The 23,907-nt window shown below is 34.3% G+C and overlaps 1 protein-coding gene across 30 annotated transcripts in view; it reads left to right on the top strand.

The window, feature by feature from the left end:
• The window catches only part of nlgn1 (neuroligin 1), a 771,338-nt gene that overhangs the window by 486,896 nt on the left and 260,535 nt on the right, over positions 1–23,907 (top strand). For 18 of the 30 annotated variants that reach the window (XR_012386624.1, XR_012386623.1, XR_012386622.1 and 15 more), the window contains one exon: positions 21,171–21,230. Coding sequence is in view for 15 of the 18 variants with exons in the window: in XM_068224073.2 (XP_068080174.1) it covers positions 21,171–21,230 (60 nt within the window). In the remaining 3 variants the exon portion in view is untranslated. 30 annotated transcript variants of the gene reach the window in all.

Here is a 23,907-nt window from a genome sequence, read left to right as displayed (position 1 = left end):
GTGTTTTGTTATGTGCGGCAACCCAAACACACACACAAGGGTTACTGTGATTTGAAAAGCAGCGTTTAGAACTGATCTGAGAGCTGTGTGGAAGCGGAGGATTTCTCTCCACCAGATTCCCCTTAGTCACATCATCTGGTTGATGACAGTGCAGGTCCACAGCAATATCATTTTTTAACCTTTCAACACAAACACCCCCGTAACGCAGGAGAAAGTGAAGATGCTCCTGACGAGAGGAATATTGAAGTCTCGCAATGGTAGTTATTTTTCCCAACTGTTTTTGTTGAAATAAACAAATAACTAATAAGTACATCATTGTGCCTGCCTCAAATACTGCCAGGCCAGGCTCATTCTGGAAACGTAGCCCCGTGGACGTTTCTAGAGACCGCGAAATACATCACGGGAGGTACGTATTTGTGCAGTTTTTGTTTTCACGAATCCGCGAGAGGCCTCTGCGTGCGTTTTTTCGCATCTCAAACGCCTCTCGTGAGCGCCATTCGTGCCTGCGCTGTTCTCGTGTAAAGCTGCTGGAGGCCGCTGTCGAGCGACCGTCTGTCAGACTGACAGACTGAATGATTGACTGAGCGGCCAATCGGCCAACCCACCCTCCTCCTTCTTCCCTCTTCCTCCTCCTTCCCTAAACCCAAGCAACGATTTACAAAAGCCGTCCAGAAAAAGAAAAGCCCTCGTCTGATTTTGACTGCGTTTTCGGATTTCACCACATTCTTGCCCTGTTATGAACTTGTTCGCTTTAATTTTTGGATTCTGGTTTTCCTTAAATACTATACTACAGTTGGGCCCCCAATTAACTCAAATGTTGCCAATTAGCCAATCAGAAACTTCCAAAACCTTGACATCATCATCTGAGCTTTTTCAGAGGCATAATAATCTTATTGTATGTAAACTTGCCTTTTAAGAAAAGTTATAACAATTTCTTAAAAAATATCTCTCTCATTTTTCCGCATTATTCTATTAAGCATAACAGAAAATAATGTGATAATCCTAACTTACCTAAAACAGAAGAAGTTTAGTCACATTAACATCTGACTTTTTTTTTTAAAGGGTTATGTGCCTTTTTATACAGTGTATGTAAACTTCTGGTTTCAACTGTATGTATATATATATATATATGTGTGTGTGTGTGTGTGTGTGTGTGTGTGTGTGTGTGTGTGTGTGTGTGTGTGTGTGTGTGTGTGTGTGTGTGTGTGTGTGTGCGTGCGTGCGTGCGTGCGTGCGTGCGTGCGTGCGTGCGTGCGTGTGTGTGTGTGTGTATATATATATATATATATATATATATATATATATATATATATATATATATATATATATACACAACAGTTCTGTCTGGTTCTCAAATCTGATTGGCTGATAGCCGTGCGATATTCTGCAATACCAGAACTCCTACAGCCTCTTTACCCTTTGTGTATTACTCCACCCACATACAGCCAGGAAAAAGCAGACACTACAGATCTAAAATTTAAAAGATGCACGCTAAACTGTTTAACTGGCAGCTTATGATTTGAATCTGGAAAAAAGTAGTTCCTCGAACAAAAAGGTTTTTGAGACTCTCCATGTTTGATTTGTTTTTATTTACACAATTATGCCATCAAACTGTTGTATAAATGCAATATCACACTCGTAGCAGTGCGATATGGCTGTATATCGACACTGGTGGGGGCACTAAGGCACGAGGCCGCACGCCTCCCACCAGTGCCGATATACAGCCGATATAAACATGCATATGCAGCAAGTTTGAAGATCAAGATAAATTGTACTTTGTTTTTTTCTTAAGCACACAAGTATTAATGAATGGTTGTTGTAAATAGAAAATAAAACATCTATATAAAAGAAAAAAAAACTGCACGTCTGCACCCTATTTGATAGTTTTCCCCCAGGCTCTTAACAAAAACAAAACTTGAATTCAGATTGATAATCCCCATTAAAAACTTACTTAAACACACACACACACACACACACACACACACACACACACACACACAGGCTATTATTAATATAATCAACGATTTGTGTTATTGTTCTATCTACTATTCTATCTACTATACTATTCTATCCAAAATGTTTAAGTTACATGCATTATACGCAATACAACATAACATTTTGGACTAAAACATCAACCCTTATAGAAGCAAATAGGGGGAAAAAAAACATTTTCCCTCTTGGTGCATTTCAGGTAACATCAACTCTCTGGAGGTGTCTCTTTCTGTGTAAACAACATGAAAGAAGAAGAAAAGCCCATATCTTTTCTATCCCCTTTCAGCGAATAAATGACCCCGAGTCTCCTAGAGTTAAATGTCCTCCCAACCGAGCGCACATACATCTTACTAAAGCTCTGGACCGAGAGTGTGATTATACTCATCAACGCTTATTGCGCGCTGCCATGCAGTGCACAGTCGAGGCTCATGATCCTAATATGCTTTTTCTTCACCGTCCTCTCCAGTCAAAATTTACACTGAAATCGACATGAAGCCAATTTCGTCACATAACCGGCGACTCCTTATGGTTCCTTAATGAGTGCTGAAGCTCATGGAGAGGCTTCTTGACAAATGCTCACAGATGTCAATGAGCTCAATCTCAGCTCGGTCCACCTCCGAGCATCGATTGCTCAGTCAGAGTCCCGGCGGTCGAGTGTATCCTACCGGAGCACTGCATTAAACAGTGGTCGGCCATGAAGTAGCAGTTTATCAGTCAGAGGTGAATAGCGATCGATTCCAGCATAAGGACGGATATGGAAATGCTTTAGTGGGACGAGAGCAAGCAGTTGAACGATGATAAATCAATCTAGCGTGTTATGACAGCGAAAAAGAGCGGGGACTGGGACTGAAAAGTGACCATTGTCTGTGACATAACACGTAGTGGTAGTGTTAATTCCGACTGCAGATTTTGGTTGTTGTTGTTGTTTTTTTTTGTACTAAAATTGTCATGTTTTATTCCTCTGAATAGTTTTAGTCTTTTCTTTGGTCAACTATGAAGTTTTTATGACATTTTGGTTTATTAAAATCTAATGGTTAAGATAAATGGTAGCACTTTACAATAAAGTTGTATTAGTTAATTTTATTGAATGTATTTTCTAACTAGAGATGGGTTGGTAGAAGATTCTGATGATACTTGGATAAAAATATCATGAGTTCACAATATTGTGATTACTGCTCTAAATATATATTCTTTTAAAATATCTGTGTAAAAAAAACAACAACAACTTTTTTCCCCTTTGAACACAAAATGTTTTATTTGGTGAAACATTTATAATATTTTTGAGGAGTAAACATGTCAGGCTAAATAATTCAAATTAATCATTGACTTTTGCTGTCTTCATTAGTTTCAAAAACACTGATTTCTTTACAGCTTAAAACGACATCTTTGGATATTGTTTCTGCTGGAGATTTAAAAAAAAAAAAAAATCTTACACATACCTTGGGAACGGTTCAGCAGAAAATTGTTGGCGTTTTAAAACCTTTTCCAAACCGAGGTATACCTTGAAAACACATCATCCCATGCCTATTTCTAACATGAACAAACAATGAACAATACATGTATTACAGTATTTATTTATCTTTGTTAATGTTAGTTAATGAAAATAAACTGGCCCAATGTTTGTTACCTCATTTTGCACTAACTTATGTTAACAGGCATGAATTTGCATTTTAATAATGCATTAGTAAATGGTGAACTATAGTTAATAAAGGCTGTAAATGTATTGTTTTTTATTAGTTCATGTTAGTAAAAACATTAGCTAACATTAACTAAATAATCCTTATTGTAAAGTGAGACCAAATAAATCATTATACATTCCAGTACAGTACTCTGTAAAACGCAAAAAAAAAAAAAAAAAAAACAAGTTAAGATTGCTCAAATCGTTTAAGGAAACCCAATTGCAACAAACCATGACAAAAGTTCAAAAGCTAATCCTAATGAGTTCTGTGAACTTAATCCATTTGAGTAAACGAAGCAATTAGAGCACAGTAAAACCCAATAAATGACCTCAAACCAACTGAGTATTGTAAAACCTAATAAGTTGAGACAACTCAAACCTTTTGAGGAAACGATTGCAACAAACCATTTGAGTTAAAAAAAAAAACTAATCTACATGTGTACTGTGAACTTAATCTATTTAAGTTGAAGTAATGAAGTATTTAAATAACTCGTTACCTTCAACACTGAGTTCAAAACTAGAATTGACTTTCTGTAAATTTTGAATGAACTAAACTCATTTCATTTGATAAAGAATGCTGGATTTTACTGTGTAGTTGTACAGTACAGTAAATAAAGTAATAAATATGTCACTAAACAAATAAATAAGGACAAACATTGTTGCCAGGATCTTGTGATTTATTTATTTTTTAGGTTGTGTTGGAGGATTAAAGGGTTTGTTCACAAAAAAGTAATTATTACCTCATCAATTATTCTCTCTCATGTGATTTTTAAATCTTTATGAGTGTCTTTCTTTTGTTGAACACAGAAAAATAACACATTTTTATGGAATACTGGTTGCTGGGACCCATCGGTTTCCAAAGTAGGAAAAAAAATATTATGGTAGTCAGTTGGTGCCAGCTACCAGTATTTTTCTAAACATAAGAAACTCAAATAGGTGATAAAGTGGATGGCAATTGAAGGGGGGCAGAATTAAATTTTGTGGGTGAACTATCCCTTGTTTTATGTGAGCTTTACCGAAGACACAATACAGACACAGTTTACCTGCTGAAATAATTTAGTTAAAATAATGTTCCTGACATCATTCTAAATTTATTAATTTGTTTTATCATAACCTATGCAGAAATGGTCAACCAGACATGTTTTGATGCCAGTAAAGTGTTCTAAATTTATATATATATATATATATATATATATATATATATATATATATATATATATATATATATATATATATATATATATATATATATATATATAATTTATTTTATTTATTTTTTATTTTTTTAAAGTGGGGCCAATATTGCTGCATTCAGCTTCAACATGTTCAGCCTCTTACATTTTACTTCACATTTTCAAGCATTAAAAAGCACTATGATATAATGACTGCTAGGACTTGACTTGAACAGTAAACTACGAAAACCTCTCCTCCTTTGATTTGATTGGCCATATCAAACATTTATACATTGACAGGTTTACACTGTGCAATTTTTAATAGTCCTATATAATTTTTAATAGAGTTTAATAAACGAACATGATCCCCATGTCACACTATAAAATCTTATTTGTCATCATTTCAGACTATACAACAATCAGGATGTCAAAAACCGACACACACTGGAGTCGTGTTACAACATCAATCAAAACAAAATAAAAGTCAGAATTTTAAAAGAGCCACCCTACATGCTTTACTCCCTGCCAATATTTAGAAACAAGATTATGTACCTAATTTTGTATTTCCAGAACCCAGTCGTGATACGTCAGCATGTTGCACAAAAACTACTACTATCTCTATAGCTCAATAAGTTTCTGTTCTTGCTGTATTGTCCACCTGACCTGCTTTAGAATGTTGAAGTTGTTGCAATAATTGCATCATCAAGATTTGCCCTCCAATTGGTTCTTGGTTTGACAAGGGTTGTTATAAGAATCACACTGACATGGTCTCAAATTTTCTGACACTGCCAAAATTTCATTAGAGGAAAATATTTTGATTGCAACATCTATTAACTGGCTAGGTAAATTTGTAGGTGAACATGTCACACTAGATAAAAATACAGATTTTGAAACCTAGGATGATAAGAATCTAAAGAAACGAAGGTCAAAAGGATAGAGGATAAAAAATAAAATATTATAATATATTGTGGATTGACAGAATTATGCATTCATGTAATATTTGACCCTGACTATTGTCTTACGTTGCTCTCATATTTTTTTTTCTTTTGTGATCATTGTATTATTAAAAACATGTCATGTTCCATTAAAACATATTGCAAGTTTGATTTCATAAATATGCAACATGGTGGTTCAGTGGTCAGCACTGTCACCTCACAGCAAGAAGGTCACGGGTTTGAGTTCAAGCTTGGTCAGTTGGCAATTCTGTGTATAGTTTGCATGTTTCCCTTTTGTTGGTGTTGGTTTCTTCCAGGGGCTCCGGTTTTCCCCAAACACCAAAGACATGTGCTATAGTATAGGTGAATAAACTAATTCGGCGTAGTGTGTGTAAATAAGTGTGCATGGATGTTTCCCAGTGCTAGGTTAATGTTGGAAGGGCATCCGCTGTGTAAAACATAAGCTGGGTAAGTTGGTGGTTCATTCCATTGCCTGATGAATAAAGGGACAAAGCTGAAGGAAAATGATTGAGTTTCATATATTTCATATATCAAAACTTAATTTTTGATAACTTTAAAGGCAATTTTCTCAATATTTATTTTATATTTATTTTGAAATCGATGCTTTTTTTTTAAATTAATCTTTCAGAAAATGTTGCAATAAACCGCAACCTTTTACGATAAGGTAAAACCATTAATATAATACATTATTTTACGCAGCGGATGCCCTTCCAGATGCAACCCAGTATTTGGAAACACTTACACACACTCGGACACTACGGACAAAGCTTAGTCTAGGACTGTGAGGGAAACCGTGAATACAGGGAGAACACAGATATACCAACAGGCCCTATCGAGACTCAAACCAGTGACCTTCTTGCTGTAAGATGACCGTACTAACCACCAAGTGACCGTACCACCCCCATCATTACATTTTTTATATTACAAACAAATCCTAATGGTATACTTGGAGTCAAGCTTTGATAGTGTTGATGGATTCAACCTGGCTTATATGTGTTTCAAGAGTTCACACTTAGCTGATAATCAATAAAGCGTATTTGGCATGCTGTCCCGGGAGAGAGCCCTGATCTCGTAATATCCTCGAGCCCGGGGCTCCCTCCCGTTAGAAGGGCGAGAGGGGAACTCTCTAATAGGGCTGATCATGGAGCTAACAAGGAGCCAGCCGTGTTGATTATAAGCACGTGATCCTCTCGAAATTAGTTTATGAATAAACCGCACTTCGATCATTGGTTTAAGTCCAGGCTGAGTGTTGATATTCATCTATGGAGTCTATATTGCTCATATATTGGCCAAACTGCCCAGCATCTGTTTGTGTGCGTGTCACTTTCTACTGGATACCTGTTCAGTCTATAGTGGATTTTCGGTGAACCTTTCTGACTTTGATCAGCCGACTGGAACCTGGTAGTGAAGCATAGAAAGAAAAAGAGAGAAAGTGAGGTGAAAGCATCTGTAGAGGTCACCATGAGGCTTCCAGCGAGGGCCGTAACCCCTCTCAGGGATGAAGTGACAGGCTGGAGAAGGAAATAAATGCCCTTCGCTGCTGCCTCAAAACATTTCCAGGCTTCAACAGAATAGAGACATAATATGTTTTAAATAAAAGCTGCGCTCGTAATGGATTGATTTGATGAGATATAAATACAGACATCCTGTTATTGCGGAATGAGAAGGGCTTTTACGTGGTGAGTTGATTGCGTTTGAAAATATGAGAATCCATTTTGCAGCAAACTTTGCTTTTAGGAGCTCATTCAAAGAGCATAACTGCACATTTGTGGAATGTGCACTATATTGGTATTCCTCTAACGTTGTGCTTTGAGGTTTGCTTGAAAACCTTCTCTAATATGAAATATTATTTCTGCCAAAAACATTTAACATACAAATTCAGAAGGGTTCAAACCCAATAAAACTTGAAATAGATTTAGATCCCTTAAGATTACTTTTATTTCCTTAAGGTAATGTGGTAAACTTAGTTTTTGATATAATTTTAGGTTTCTACAATAGCATTTTTAGTGTAGTGCAGGAGGTCGGTTAACCAATTTCATCAGAATGAGTACTATTTTAGATTTAACTATTGTTGCATTGGTATTCCCCAAACACTGAACATAAAGACTCAATTCTAAGAAAAAATTAAGTTTAAAACATTTTCTTAAAACGTACCTGGCTCTCTTTGGACTACTAATATTTTCTCTGAGACATTTAACTAATGGAACTTAATTCGACAGATTTTAAAGTTTCCATATTACGTTTTTTTAAGTATGATGCAGGAATTAAATTGACCTGATTTATTGGACCTCATGGGTTTGATTGGACTACAATTGAGGGCAAAATTATTAGCCCTCCTGGGCAATATTTATAAAAGTGGTATTTAATGGATTTAGGTCATTAAAAAAAAAACAATAAAAAAAACAATTTAACAAGATGGCTTCAAAAAAAGGACTTCAATTATACAGACACACACACTGTAAAACCCAAAAAAGTTAACTCCAACTGTTGTGGAAACCGATTGCAATAAACCATTTAAATTCAAAACCTAATCCTAATGAGTACTGTGAATTTAATCTGTTTGAGTAAACTAATCAATTTGAGCACAGTAAAACCCAATAAATGAAGAGAACTCAAACAATTTGATAAAACCAATTACTACAAACCATTTGAGTAAAAAAATGATTCGATATGAGTACTGTGAACTTAATCTATTTAAGTTGAAGTAATGAGGTAAGTAAATTTTGAGTTAACTACACTCATTTCATGTGATAAAATTGACTGTTGGGTTTTACAGTGTATAATTGAAGTCCTGCTTTTTGAAGTCAGAATTACTATACAGGTTATTTACAGTTGAAAATGTTTAACAGAGCAAGGAAATTATTACTGTATGTTTATATATATATATATATATATATATATATATATATATATATATATATATATATATATATATATATATATATATATATATATATATATATATATATAATTATTATTATTATTATTATTAAAGTGACATTTAAAGGCTTAGCTAGGTTAACTAGGCAGGTTAGGGTAATTAGGGAAGTTATTGTATAAGGACGGTTTGTTCTGTAGACTGTAGGGAAAAAAACATATATATATATATATATATATATATATATATATATATATATATATATATATATATATATATATATATATATATATATATATATATATATATATATGTATGTATAGCTTAAAGAGGCTAATAATTTTGATCTTGAAATGGTTTTAAAAAATTAAAAGGTGCTTTTATTCTACCCAAAATAAAACAGATAAGACTTTCTCCAGAAGAAAAAAAAATATTATCAGGCATACTGTGAAAATGTCCTTGTTCTATGTAATATCATTTAGGAAATACTTGAAAAAAAAAATAAATAAATAAATAAAGGGAGCTAATAATTCTGACTTCAACTGTATTTACACAAACTAAAACTCTAAACTAGTTGTATTCTCTTTAGCAAATATAAATGTATTAACTGAAGCTATTAGAAGAAGTATTCATTGGTGCCTTTTGTATGGTAGTCTTTTTATAAGTGTAAATCGTAAACACTGACTTATCTGAGTCATCAAACTGAATAGTTATCTTTAGCCAGTACTTTTGCTTAATTATCTTATCTCTAAGCCCATAACCTGATTTTAATAAAAAATAAATCTAGACCCAAAAAACCTCTATTCTATTTTATGAAAGCCCAAAACTTTGCAGAATAGTGGTATTTCTTTGAAGAATTGCATCTAGTACAGTACATGAAAGTTAATGTACTTCTGTGGAATCTAATATTGACAGCTTATATTGACATCCAATGAAAACACAGAGCTTCCATTGAAGCTTTAATATCAGTGTGACGTGGGATGTCAATTGACCCAATACATCAGACTGAGTTTTTATTTAAGTTTTTAGCTTCTGCTGTATTGGTATTACTTCAACATTTTAGACCTACAGTACTTAAAGGTTCTCTCAAAAGTGTTATTGTTTGTACATTGACTGCATTTTATGAGAAGAAAAAGCCCCTGACCTTTAATTAAAATCTTTGTTGCCCCCTTTAGAGTATTAATGTTTGCCACTGGTAAAGTAGACATGTTGACTGACCTTACTCATAAAAAGGAATTTTAATATATGACATACTAATATTCCTCAAATATTCTGCTCATAGATTTTGTTTTGCACAAAGGACTGAATAATGTACAGACTCCATTTCAAAAAATTATATATATATATATATATATATATATATATATATATATATATATATATATATATATATATATATATATATATATATATATGTATTATTATTATTATTAATATTATTATTTTTATTTTTTTTATTCATTTATGTTTTTCATTTGTATATTTGTTCTCCTAAAAATAAAAATAAATATATAATAAATTTTCTTACTTTGACTGTTTGCCAATCTGATGGCAATGATTCTGTATAGCTTTATTCTAACGCATACACCAATTGTCCTGATTCTTCTGACTGAACTTTTATCTGTGTGTTTGGCCACTGCTATCTTGCTATTCCTCAAAGCCTCTTCCCAATGATTTGTTCCAAACCACTAACCACAAACATTAAACGTTGGAACTTAATTTAGCACAACCACCATACACATTCCATTCTGTCAAGAATTAAAGCCTAAACCTTGTTTTGCTGCTTTTTTACACCCCTCAGTAAATTTAAATCAAAGGAACAGCATTTTTAGAGTCATTGCCTTTCTATAGAGTCTTCTTATGATAGATTTTACCTGTCTGATGAAAACATCAATGACACTTTCACTCTTGGCTAATTTGGGACATTTATTTTACAACCTTTAATTATTAACAAGGCAAACATGCTTGAAATTACTCCAAAACATTCTGTTTAAGATCTGAACTTAAATAAATAACTGAACTGAAATAAATAAATAAATAAATAAATAAATAAATAAATAAATAAATAAATAAATGAATGAATGAATGAATGAATGAATGAAAAAATAAATAAATAAATAAATAAATAAATAAATAAATAAATAAATAAATAAATAATAAACACTTGATTGTAGTGATTAGGTAGCCAACAAACCAGGCTTTATCACAGAATATGATTAGTTCATTTATATTCTACATTAAAAGAAGCAGTTTTTGCTTCTCAGAATGAGCCGTGACCATAAACTGGTTCTTTCAGACCAGTAAGAGGATGTTTTATAAGTAATTTAAAGGTATTTTAGCATTGTAACAGTTTTAATTCCCATGCTAGAGCAAAGCTACAGGTGTGAAATAAATGTCCACATGGTTGTGGTTTATTTTGACAGTGAGATTTGGTTGACTACACTTAACTACTTTGCTGTGCATGACATTGGTCTCTCGTCATTAGTATATTTGTTGACTGTTAGGAATAGAAAAATAGGTTAACATACTTGCAAATATACTTAACATTAAAATACATTTTTGGCAAATATTAAAGTGCTAATGAGATATAGTTATCGTTTGTGCTCAAGTTAATGTATTCATTTTCATTTGCTTACTTTCTGCTGAATGCAAAAAAAGATATTCTGAAGAATGTTGGAACCCAGCAGCCATTGACCTCTATAGTAGGACTAAACCATACGGAAGTAAATGGTCTAGTCAATTGATAACTGCTATGTGGCTTATATCAGTCACTATGTCAGCAACTGTTTTGAAACCAAAGTTCTCTCTCCATAGATGCAGCTTATGCAAAAGGACTAAGTGTTTACATACATTGTCATGATAGCATAATCACTTGATAACATGTTACTCATTCTAACTTCTGACACATATGCTTTATACAAGTATTTAACATGTTTAATCAGTGCTTTACATATTCAGTTATTCTACACAATCAGTCATTCAGTCATTCTTCTGCATAGCCTTCTCCTAGTGTTGCTCCTGTGCAGGCATACTCATCTTACACAGTATTTTTAACACATGCTGGCATGTTTGCTGCAAACACTCCATACTTTTTGAGAAGATAAAATTAACTACTTTACACTTAGAAAATACTTCACAAAGAGAGAATAAAATCTTCTTCAGTGGCTCCTGCTTTTCAGTATTCTTGAAAATAGCATGTTTTGTTCAACAGAAAAATAAACTCATGAAGGATTGGAACAATCACATGGTGAGTAGTGAACTGTCCTTTTACGCACACAGTCTAAAAGGACTGCTGTTATACATGGTAAGCCAAATTTCTAAAGAGGACCATCTTAATGAAGTGTTACCTTCCTTTTATATATTTGTTTTACTACACTGGCTGTCAATTCATCTTATTCATTAAATTTAATGTTTGTCTTGTTTAGCCACCAATATACAGTATGGGTATTCCTTAAAAATTCTGCTTAAAAGTTCTTTCTAAATATCCAACCTAAAGTAAACTTCAATGTAAAAAAAAAAAAAAAAAAAAAAAAATACGATCAGAAATATTTTTTTTGGATAACATACAATATGGTGCAGCAGGGGCCTAATGGTTAGAGAGTTGGACATATTTGAGTCTCGACACCAGCAGGGATTGTAGATAATATTTGACCTGTATATGAATAATCGTAGTTAATGATTTTACTTTTTTTTCAAAGTCTGTGTGAACCGGAAGTTGCTGAGACTTTTATTTCAGTATGTTGATGTACCATATGAAATAGAATATTGAGTAGGGCTTTCTTTTCAACAGACATGAGCTGTGTCTCAAATGGCACACTCTGCACTTATGCACTATGTACTCATGCACTTACACTCTCAACAGCATAGTATATGTATGTAGTGTGGTCCCAAATGGCACACTAATGTTTTTTTTACTTAGCGGAAATTCAAACCGTTTCCCTGATGACGTTTGACGGTTGCCAAATCAGTGAAATAAACGACCAAAAAATACCTGCCGTGGTTATAACCGCATTCCCCATCGGGAGGCGCTGTAATCACTCTCATGGGAGAATTCTGCTTTCATCATCCAAAATAAATAAAGTTAGCCAACATGTGCGCCAATAGCTCCGCCCCTTCCGCTATGTGAGCAAGCCTGTGGTCGCTGAGTGCGTGAAGTGTCCATCATTACACACTTCATTTTACCGGCTGAATGAATGCATCATCCGGGTAATTAAAGTGCACTTATATTATTTTTAGAGTTTTTAGTGTGAACGCACTACTTACATTATTTATACTACAAAATGGCGTAGAATAGTGCATAAGTCTGCGATTTGGGACGCAGCTTTTCTTTTGTGCATTTTTCTCTTATAGCAAACTAACGGTACAAGAGGTGTGGCTAAGATTATTTGATGCAAAGTCGAAAGCCCTCAGGTTGACGTCAACAGAAGGACCATCACTCCAAATGCAGATACAGATACACAGTCGGACTGTAATTTTTAGATTATCAAAACAATTATTATTATTTATTTATTTATTTTTTAATCAATAAATTAACTAAGATGAACTTACTGTAATTCACGCCTCTTCTCATATGAGCCATAGAGCTTTTCAGTGTCTTAGAAAATTTAAATCAATATATTCAAATCAAATATTCAGATTTTTTTTTTTCATGGAGTTATTTAAAAATGTGTTTTTCACTGACCACACATGAAGGTTTCTTTCTTAAAAATACAATCTTGTACATACAGGTTACTAACCTAAAAATGTAGCCCAGTTTGTGCTGTTTAGTGGCATTAAACTGTAAGCAGATAAACGTTTATAAACATCAGAACTTCTCCAGGCCCCCAACACATCCTCAGACCTCAGATGGTTAATAAGCATTGTACAGTTTGATCGCACAGGGACTTTAAGGCTAATCATGCTTTAACTATTATTTTTATGTTATGCACATTTTAACTGGTTTTAGGTCAGTTTAATTACTGGAATTTGACTACGAGAAATAGATTTTATTTAGTTTTATCTTTTTGCTTAAAAATTGACGGCAGCAGGATATTTTTACACTCTTTCATTGACAAATTTTTCCAACATTGACTCTAGTTTCGGTAATTTATGATGATACACTTTCCCACCATTACCGAAAAGTTCTGTAATTTGTCATTTTACCAACAAAGCATGCTTTCTCATATTTGAGAAGGGACGCTATTACATATTTTGTATTTGTAAACAATATATGGATCTAACCAAAGAGCATAGAATCACCAAGAAGCTCAAGTGCGCACTCTAGTGCAATTTGGGAAACAGCTACTAGTTGGCGTGGCGGCCATTTTGGAATGAAAATTCCAATAGAACAACAGCATATTATAAGACCGTAAAATAAACTATTACAAGTGCTGATGATTGTCATATAAATGTTGTATTGTCGTCTTTCAGGCTGTATCTCAGCTTTAATTAGCTTATTAAATAAATAAATAAACAAAGCAGCTGCTTGCCATCGTGACAGCAATAAGATCCAGTGGACATCCGATCGGTGTCACCCCAATCCGGGGCTGTTGCTGGGTGCTGCTGTTGCAATGGAACATTCTATTGAGTGTCGCCTCTTGGTCATTCTAAGCTCTTTGATTTAATGTAAGCTGTATTTGTCACTGAATAAAAAAAATAAATAAATGAGAATTATGTCATAACTGAGTCACTGTTTACTTCCAAACTTGAGTGTCTTTCTTCTGTTGAACACAATAGAAGATACGTTGAAGAAATCTGAAAACCTGTAACCTTTGACTTCCACAGTATTTTTCTTCTTTATTTATTTTTTCTTCTATGGTAGTCAGTGGTTACCGGTTTTCAGCATTCCTCTGAATATCTTCTTTTTGTGTTCAACAGAATAAAGAAGCTCATAAAGGTTTTGAAAGGTCAGTAAATAGTGAGTCAGTTTACATTTTTGTGTGAACGATGCCTTTAAAAATTCATTCAATCATTTTTCTTTGACTTGGTCCCTTTGCGTCTTTAAGAATACTTTCAGCAAATGTGAATGTACTGAATGAAAGGCAGTCTATGGACAGTATTCTTCAGCAAAGTCTTATTTTGACAGCTTGTGTCCATCTGATGGAAACGCTGCTGTCTTTTTGAGTTCTAGAGGAAGTCGCTTGTTCGCCAGCATGTTTTGTGCTGATGGCAAGATTAGGTTTAAGCCAGGCTTCGGTGAGGCCTGATCTCTGCTTCTGCCTGTCTGTTTGCTCCATTCACCTCTGGTCTTCATGTCAGCTTGAGTCCGGGCAGCGCTTGAATTCTCCACCCAATATAATGAAGACTGCTCTCAAAGCAATTATCTGCTGATAAAAATCATTTTCTGTAATAAGCCGCAGAACTAAGAGGTTGGAAGACAGGGATATTGGGGTCATTTTCATTATAGTTGATGTTATTGTGCAAGCTTATTTGTGCTAGTTGTGTTGTCAGACAATGATTTGGTCAATTCTTGGTCAATACTTGTGCTGTTTATTTATTTATTTTCTTGTGGGCATATTATAATTTAAAAATAATTTCCTTTTGACCAGTTGGCTTGACTAACTTCAAATATATTTTAATGTTTTATTATTATAAATTGTACTGGGTCCACTTTAGTGAAAATAATAATAATAATAATAACAACAACAACAACAACAACAATAATAATAATAAGGCAACGAAGTGGTGCAGTAGGTAGTGCTGTGGCTTCACAGCAAGAAGGTCGCTGGTTCGAGCCTTGGCTGGGTCAGTTGGCGTTTCTGTGTGGAGTTTGCATGTTCTCCCTGCGTTTGCGTGGGTTTCCTCCGGGTGCTCCGGTTTTCTCCACAGTCCAAAGACATGCGGTACAGGGGTCCGTTCTTCGTACCTCGCTTAAATGATCTAAGATTATTTGGCAGATCCCGGATCTTTTAATCTTGATAACTGATCTCTCGCTAATTTGGTAATTCAAACAAGTTCGTGAATCAGATTAGAATGTCTGGATAAACTGATCTGAGATCGCTGCGTGTGTTGTGTAGGACAGATCTATCGATCCTCAAAATCATGATCAGCAATGCAATGATTGGCTGACGGCACAGCAGCATAATGACATCATCTGATTAATATTCAATTATCCATGTGAGCAAAATTACATCAAATTAGCAGTAAACGGCTTGTTAAATATGAAACGCAATAACCTTCCACATTTGTTGTGAGCTGCAGGCTTTACACTTTCATGTGTCAATTGTATTCATCATGTATTTCAATGCAAATCAATGTATTTAGTTCTACATTTAGAAAAGATTTTCTTTATTATAGTAGCTGTTTTTTAATCGGTGTAAAGAATAACTGGTTGTTTACAAAAGCGTTTTTATTGGTAAAGGCGTCTGCAACTTTTGTGAAGCATCAAATCACTGGCATATTAACTATCAAAACATGTTTATCACTGCTGAAATGTATTATTGCTTCAAAAAAAGTCACATATTCTGCATTTCTATCATACACAATTTGTACTAAAGCGATCTAAAAAGTTCATATCAATAAGTTTTCTCTTTGCACCACCAGGTGGCAGTCTTTGTACTTTCATTTCGAGGGTGCAGATTGCATACGTTTTATTAATATGTATAACTTAATTTATTTTATTAATGACTATAACTTTATACATATATATATATATATATATATATATATATATATATATATATATATATATATATATATATATATATATATATATATATATATATATATATATATATATAGTTAAAAAATATGTACCATTTCCCCAAGTGTATATAACTACTACTGTAAGAAAATATCAGAATTCGGAACATACTTTCTGTATTATCTTTGCTTGAACTGACCCGATCTAATCCTGTTTATATGAATTGAACCTGCTCCCGATCAGGTTTGACCTAGCAGAACTGTTGCTATGACAGCAACTCTCGGATCAGCTTTGAAGAACGAAACGATCCTGGATCGTGTCAAATCGTCAATATCCAAATCCAACTAACTGAGTAATCCACGTACGAAGAACGAACCCCAGGTGAATTGGGTAGGCTAAATTGTTTGTAGTGTATGAGTGTGCACGTGTGTGTGTGTGTGTGTGTGTGGATGTTTCCCAGAGATGGGTTGCGGCTGGAAGGGCATCCACTGCGTAAAAACGTGCTAGATAATTTGGCGGTTCATTCAGCTGTGGCGACCCCGGATTAATAAAGGGACTAAGCTGACAAGAGAATGAATGAATAAATAATAATAATAATAATAATAATAGCAACAACAACAACCAACAACATAAACAGCAATAATATTATTATTATTATTATTATTATTATTATTATTATTATTATTATTATTATTATTATTGTTATTAATATTATTATTATTATTATATGTTAATGGAAAGTCATTGAATAAAATTATAGAAACAGAAAAGTTGTTAAAGGTAATACACAGAATTATAAAATGTGTTTTTGTTCACAATACAATGTAAAATAAAATTTGAAAAAAATAATTTTCAGCAGCCATTTATTCAGTGCCACATGATCAGCATCACATTTAATCATTGTAAAATTCTGTTTTTGAAGAAACATCTATGTAAGAAAAACAAAATGTTCTAAATTAATGAGGAGTGTAGTATACAAACTTCTCGTTGTACAGTTTGGTACGGTATGAGTCGTTACTAGTCAGATTTACAGACCCTTACAGTCTCTGATATGTTACTAATTACAGAAAAACTACACACAGCATACATGTATTCCTTATTTCGGAAAACAGCATGCAACATATAGCACAGTCAGTGCAAACCACTCGTATGCATCTTTAATCTTCACCAGCACATGCAACCTCTTGTTAGAAAGTTCATAATAGTCCAAATCACTCAGTGGAAATGGGCCATATAATTTACCTCTATTTTTTACCGAATTTGACCTACACTGTTGTTTGAATGTAAAACTATTTACAAATCATGTTTTTCTCCTTTGTTTTTAGCTTTAAATGACAACCATGAATTTATTTTTGTATTTTTGTATCTAATCAAATGTTTGACCTTTTCTCCTCGCATTGTCCATCCATTTATTAATTAATTATTTTTTAAAGCGTCATCATGAACGTTAGCTGACCAGATTCTCCCGGACTGCATATTTTATCATTTTGTGTTTACCCACAGTTTCTAATATGCAAATCCATGATGTTAACTACAGTTTCTAATATGCAAATCCACAATGGTTCTGTATTTTCACAGAGAATCTGACTGGAAGAGTCCCAGATATTAACAATGTTCTTTTTATTCAAAACAGCAGCTGTCATTTTCAACCCGTTTTATTATTATTGTTTTTTTTTTGTTTTGTTTTTTGGAGTTACAAAGGTTTCGCCCCAGACCGGAAAACATAGTACTTCACCGAAATAAAATGGACGCAATGCAGTGCACGGCCCCTCTCCCTTCCCCTGTGTGGTCCATTAGAATGTGTGGGTCATGAGTTTTGGCCCCAGCTGTCTGATTAAATGGACAGATTGACTTTTGGCTGAGAGAGCCGCTTCATCCCCCTCTACACACACACACACACACCCCTGCATGTGCACTGAAACCTTTGGCTTGGTGCTGGCTGATTTTAAATGCGCCTTCTGCATGCATGAGTTCATCTGTGTTTGGTGTTTGTCTGTGGTTGTGAGTGTTTTATGGATTCTTGAGACAGTATTACTGAAAACAGAAAGTTGGAAAACAGTTTCCACCTTCTCTAGCCTCTGTCTTGCGCTGCGTTGTTATTTTGCACATTATTTGTGCAGTTCTGTGTTAAATTGTTTTGATTAAAAAGCAAATGTTTGTGCTTGGTTATATTTGACCACATTATGATTATAAGGCTCTTGTTTCATATCTTACAGATAAACCACTTGGATGTTAACATTTTATGTTAAAACTGCAAATGGATCATGAATGGACAAGCACACGCAAAAAATTGTGATGTTGGAATATTTTCTTGTAAAAAGTAGAGATGCTCCGATTCCTTGATCAGTACTCGTTGATCAGGCTGATCCAATGAACTGATCAGAAGTGTTTGTATACAAGTTTACAACCAAAGGAAGATGCATCCGGGTTATGCATCAGCAGCACTACAACACATGAGCAATGTTTCCAAATTGCATTATTAGTCATTTTCATTCATTCATTCATTCATTTTCTTTTCAGCTTAGTCCCTTTTTTAATCTGGGGTCATCACAGCAGAATGAACCACCAACTTATCCAGCACATGTTTTTTATGCCCTTTCAGCTGCAATTCATCTCTGGCAAACATCCATACACACTCATTCACACATATAGACTACGGACAATTTAGCCTACCTAATTCACCTGTACCACATGTCTTTGGACTGTGGGGGAAACCGGAGCACCCGGGGGAAACCCACGCAAATGCAGGGAGAACATGCAAACTCCACACAGAAAAACAAACTGACCCAGCTGAGTCTCGAACCAGCAACCTTCTGGCTGGGAGGTGACAGCACTATCTACTGTGCCACTTCGTTGCCCTATTATTCATTTTTCTTACCTTTTTTTAAATCTGTTTTGTCTATGTTCTTTATGTTGCTGCTTCTAACCATTACATGTATGCAACATACTTAATTTATCATCTTAGGTAAGGCGATATCTCATACTAAAAGGGTAATTGTTGTTTTGCAATGGCAAAGTAATATAAAGCTTGAAGAATCAGAATCGGTACTTCGTATTTGCCAATCACCGGCAGTATCAGCTGCAAAAATCCTGATCAGACGATCCCTATGACAAGTGATCATGTAATCACTTTTTTTTTTTTTTTTCCAAATTAAAATGTTTCAACATCACAGTTTGTGTTTCCCTTTTCGTTCAGATGTGTTACACTTGTTTAATGTGTTTTCCATTACTTAATATATTACATCTCTTACAGAATAAAAACAAAAAAAATCATAAGCATCGCATTTGAAACGCATGTGAAACACACATGAAATGGATGGTTTTATTTGAAGAAGTTAGCATTTGATCCAAGCAGCAGCCTCTCGCTCTCTCTCTCGTGAAGCAAATACGTAAGCAACTGAAACTGCAATTCATGGAAATTCCGCTAGTCTTGGCTCCGTAATAGAGCAAATTTCTATTGAGCCCACTGTTAAAATGGCTAACTTTACAGCAGAATAAAAGGTGTGGTAGCCTGGTACAAAGAACGACTTTGGTTCAAATAGCCAATATTACCCTTCATGACAACTTTAAGGGGGGGATTTTTTTTATTACTCATTAGTTTTGTTTATATTAAGGTATATTAAGTCTGAATAATTAAGGGCGTGGCCACTTGAGATTCTGGCTGATTAGCTGCTGAGCTCGGCATATACATTGTATTTCTGTTTTGTTTTATGTGGCTTTACACAGTCAGTTGCTTTTTTGAATTATTTCTTACAATTATCAGATAATATGGTATGCTGTGTGCACTTAACACTTTACTGATAAAGTGTACAACCAATGTGGTCAGAACACAAATGAGTCACAGGTAAAAAAGTGTTAAGCATTTCTCACAAAGAAAAGCCTGTCAAAGAAAAATGTTAGCAGGCATCTCCGCTCACGCTCCACCTCTTTCCCCTTGTTTGGTATCCCCTGACGGTGAAAAATGGTGATGGTTGGCCATGCCTACATGTAGCTTCTTTTACGTTCTTCAGAAACCTATGAGTGACGCCACGGATACTACATTCATATCTTTTACAGCCTATGACTTGATAACATTTTTTTCTATATGAAAATATTTTAACTCCACAACTTTCATGTGTTTCAAATGCAGTTTTAAAATGCAATGTCAAATGACACTTATGTGGATTTTCTAAGGAATGAAACAAACATAGGAAACGCATGAAATGTGGAACACATCTGAAACAAATGGAACAAGTGAGATATTCAGAGGCATTATTATCATAATAAGAGGTGATTATTAAAATGTTATTGGAACACATCCTGTGTTTTATTCTGTAAGAAAGAGTAAAATAACTTGGTACTGGTGCTGCCATACATGGTACTATTTTATTAATGTATGGTAATGTTTTCTTAAAGTCAATTAGATCAGGTTTGTAAAAGAAGTAAAAACAAACAGCTAACATTTGGTGTGAAATAGCAATGCAGCGCATGGGTTGTTGAATGTGTTTGAAAGATGCTATGTATTATTTCCATGCAAAAGGTGAACGATTTTTGAAAGTCAAAAACCAGCATTGAATAGTTAACCTGTTACAAAAACAACACTAGTCCCTTTCATAAATATTTTTTGAGTTGAAACACGTATCTAATTTTGAGCTGTTACATTTATAATCAGGAATTTCTTTTTCTGTCTTAAATGATCTTACAATGTTTTGATCATTGTATTTTTAGCATAGCTTAAATGTTCTTCCTTTGCTTTTTTTGGTGGGTTAAAGACGATATCATTTTTAAAACCAAGGATTTCAATGCGAGTTCTTTGTGTCTTTGAAGCACTTTTTGAAGGCTTGTTTGCTCTTGTATTTTCTCTCTGCTCCATCTTTTCCATTCTTGATCCTAGGTCCTCTTTCAAAGAAACAGAATGATGATTTAGCTGATAATGACGGTGCTGAGGATGAAGGTATTTTTTTTGATGCCAAACTGATATGCATGACAAGGAACCCTCCAGTTTTTTTCTTCTTTGTTTTTCTTAAATTTCTTGTCCTTTTTTGAGAGTGGAGATTTTTGTTTTTCTTGCTCGTTTTTTGCTGGATGTGTTTTGTCGTTTTTTGCTTGATGTGACCTGTCTCCCGTCATTCCAGATATACATATAATTGTTAATAACCCTTTCATAGGTTTTTTGCTTGAATATTTTTTTCTTATCATTTCCTTTTAATTTTATATGTTGCATCTCACCTAAACAAACCAAAGAAACAAGCCAACAAATGGACTAATAATCTTAATATTAATTCCTAACACTTTTTTGCATGATTTTTAAACCCTTCTGCTTAAAAGACTGAGGTAATCCCCTTCTAAATACAATTTAAAAAATCTGTTTGATAGTCTTCCAACATTGACCATCTAAAAAATTTCCTATGCAACATTTGTATGTTCCTGGGATCCAAAACGCTTCGTCTGCATTTCCATCAGGCCGTGCATCAATAGTCATTACTGTCCAGCCGTTGAGATGACTTTTAATTGCCCGATGTTTAGTGGTTGTGCAGAAATCTATAGAGATGCACAACAAATTAACACATCGATTAAATGCCTGAGCTGTAGACTGTAAAAGAGGTACAAAATCTAATGATAATAATCCCCGAGTGACTGTATGCAATAAAAGCATTTCCTTTCGTGTTCGTGTCAAAACAGAAACCCAGCAAAGACTGTCTCCTGTATAATCAAATGAAATAAGAACCAATTAGAGGAGGCTAAAACCAGGAAAGAGCCTGCTCGCTTTGATCTGCACATCAAAAGATTACAGCAACACAAATATACAGTGAGAATCCCGCAGAGGATCTCTCTTGAAAACCGACAGAGTAATCCTCTTAAGCATGCCTGGCGATACACTGGAAAAACATTCGCTGCAGATATCAGCCGCAAACTTGAGGATCTTCAGAGACTTGGTGTGAATTACCTTCAGGACACACAGAACCAATCGCTCATCATTTTACTGGTCAATGCAGAACATCAGGCTACAATGGAACGTCCTCTCAAAACCAACAGCTTCTCAGTGACTTCTCAGATCAAGTGTGGATTTATTCAGATGGTTCTGCTGATCTCCTCTAACTTTAACAATAATGTGGAAGCAGAGATTTCCAACAAATTATTTTTGAGGATCTGCTCAGTTTTCTAAATTGGCAGATTTTAAGCCCAAATCTTTCATGATGTACAGTATGTATATAAATACATGAAAGCTATTTTACTGTATCTAAACAACTTAGACACATTAGAGCTACTTTTTTTTTACAGTAAACGAATGAATGAATGGATGAATCATTTAATCAATCATCAATCAATCATCCAGCCAATCAATCAATCAGCTAATCAGCAAATCTATCAATCAATTAACCAACCAACCAACCAAATAATCAACTAGCCATCCAACCAACGAACCAACAGCCAACCAACCAACCAACCAATCTAACACTCAATCAACTAGCCATCTAACCAACCAATTACCTGACCAGTCAGCCAGCCTGCCAACCAACCAACCAACCAACCAACCAACCAACCAACCAACCAACCAACCAACCAACCAACCAACCAACCAACCAACCAACCAACAACCAATCAACCAACCAGCCAACCATCCAATCTATCAACCAGTCGACCTTTCAATCAATGAAGCAATCAAGCAATCCAATCAACCAACAGACCAACCAACCAATCAATCAATCAATCAATCAATCAATTAACCAGTCAGCCAGCCAGCCAGCCAGTCAGCCAAACCACCAACCAAATAACCGACCAACTGACAGACCAACCAACCAATCAACTAGCCATCCAACCAAACGACCAACCAACCAATTAATTAACAGGCCAACCAACCAATCAGAAAACCAGCCAACCAATCAATCAACCAACCAACCAATTACCTGATCGTCTGACCAACCAAAGCAACTAATGAACCATCTTCGCATAAGATTTACTCTTTAAATAAAGCAAACTGTAATACAGCAAAATAATGCAATGCAAGCAAACTATAATACTATATTAGAACACTAGATAAACTATAAAACAACATAATAGTTGAAAACCAACTATTGAACCAAAAATTCCTAAAGTAATTTTTAAACGTGAAACCTTTTGAATGCTACATATCTTTAAAAAAAAAATACTTCTGTAGCATATATTTTAATTATAGCGGTAAACAAATCAACGGGATATTCAGAGTGGTGTTTTGTTTTATTTTTTTTTTTTATTGCTTTTGCTTACGCTAACATTGCTCTAGCTTGTTTTCAGAAACCAACACAATTCATTTATACTACATTCATACATCAACGTATGTACTTTTTGGTGAGAAAAAGAACAAATATGTATTATATTATTTTCACATTTTTACTGCATTACTTGCTAATTCACAATAAATATTAATAAAGCAACACAAACTAACATGAATATTGATCAACCTTTGTTCATTTCCAACTTATAATAGCAAATAAAATCTTGCAGTGTATAAAAAAATAAATAAATAATAAAAAATCTGTATGTGAGCCGAGTAGTATGTCAATATTCGTAGTTTCCAAAAACAAAACTCAGCTGGTTGATCTACTACTTCTGTCAAAGTATGTATCCAGTGGGAACTTTACTATCCCATA

Source organism: Danio rerio, chromosome 11 (genome assembly GCF_049306965.1).
Source record: "Danio rerio strain Tuebingen ecotype United States chromosome 11, GRCz12tu, whole genome shotgun sequence".
Lineage (NCBI taxonomy): Eukaryota > Metazoa > Chordata > Actinopteri > Cypriniformes > Danionidae > Danio > Danio rerio.
This window is presented reverse-complemented; position numbering and strand designations above follow the sequence as displayed.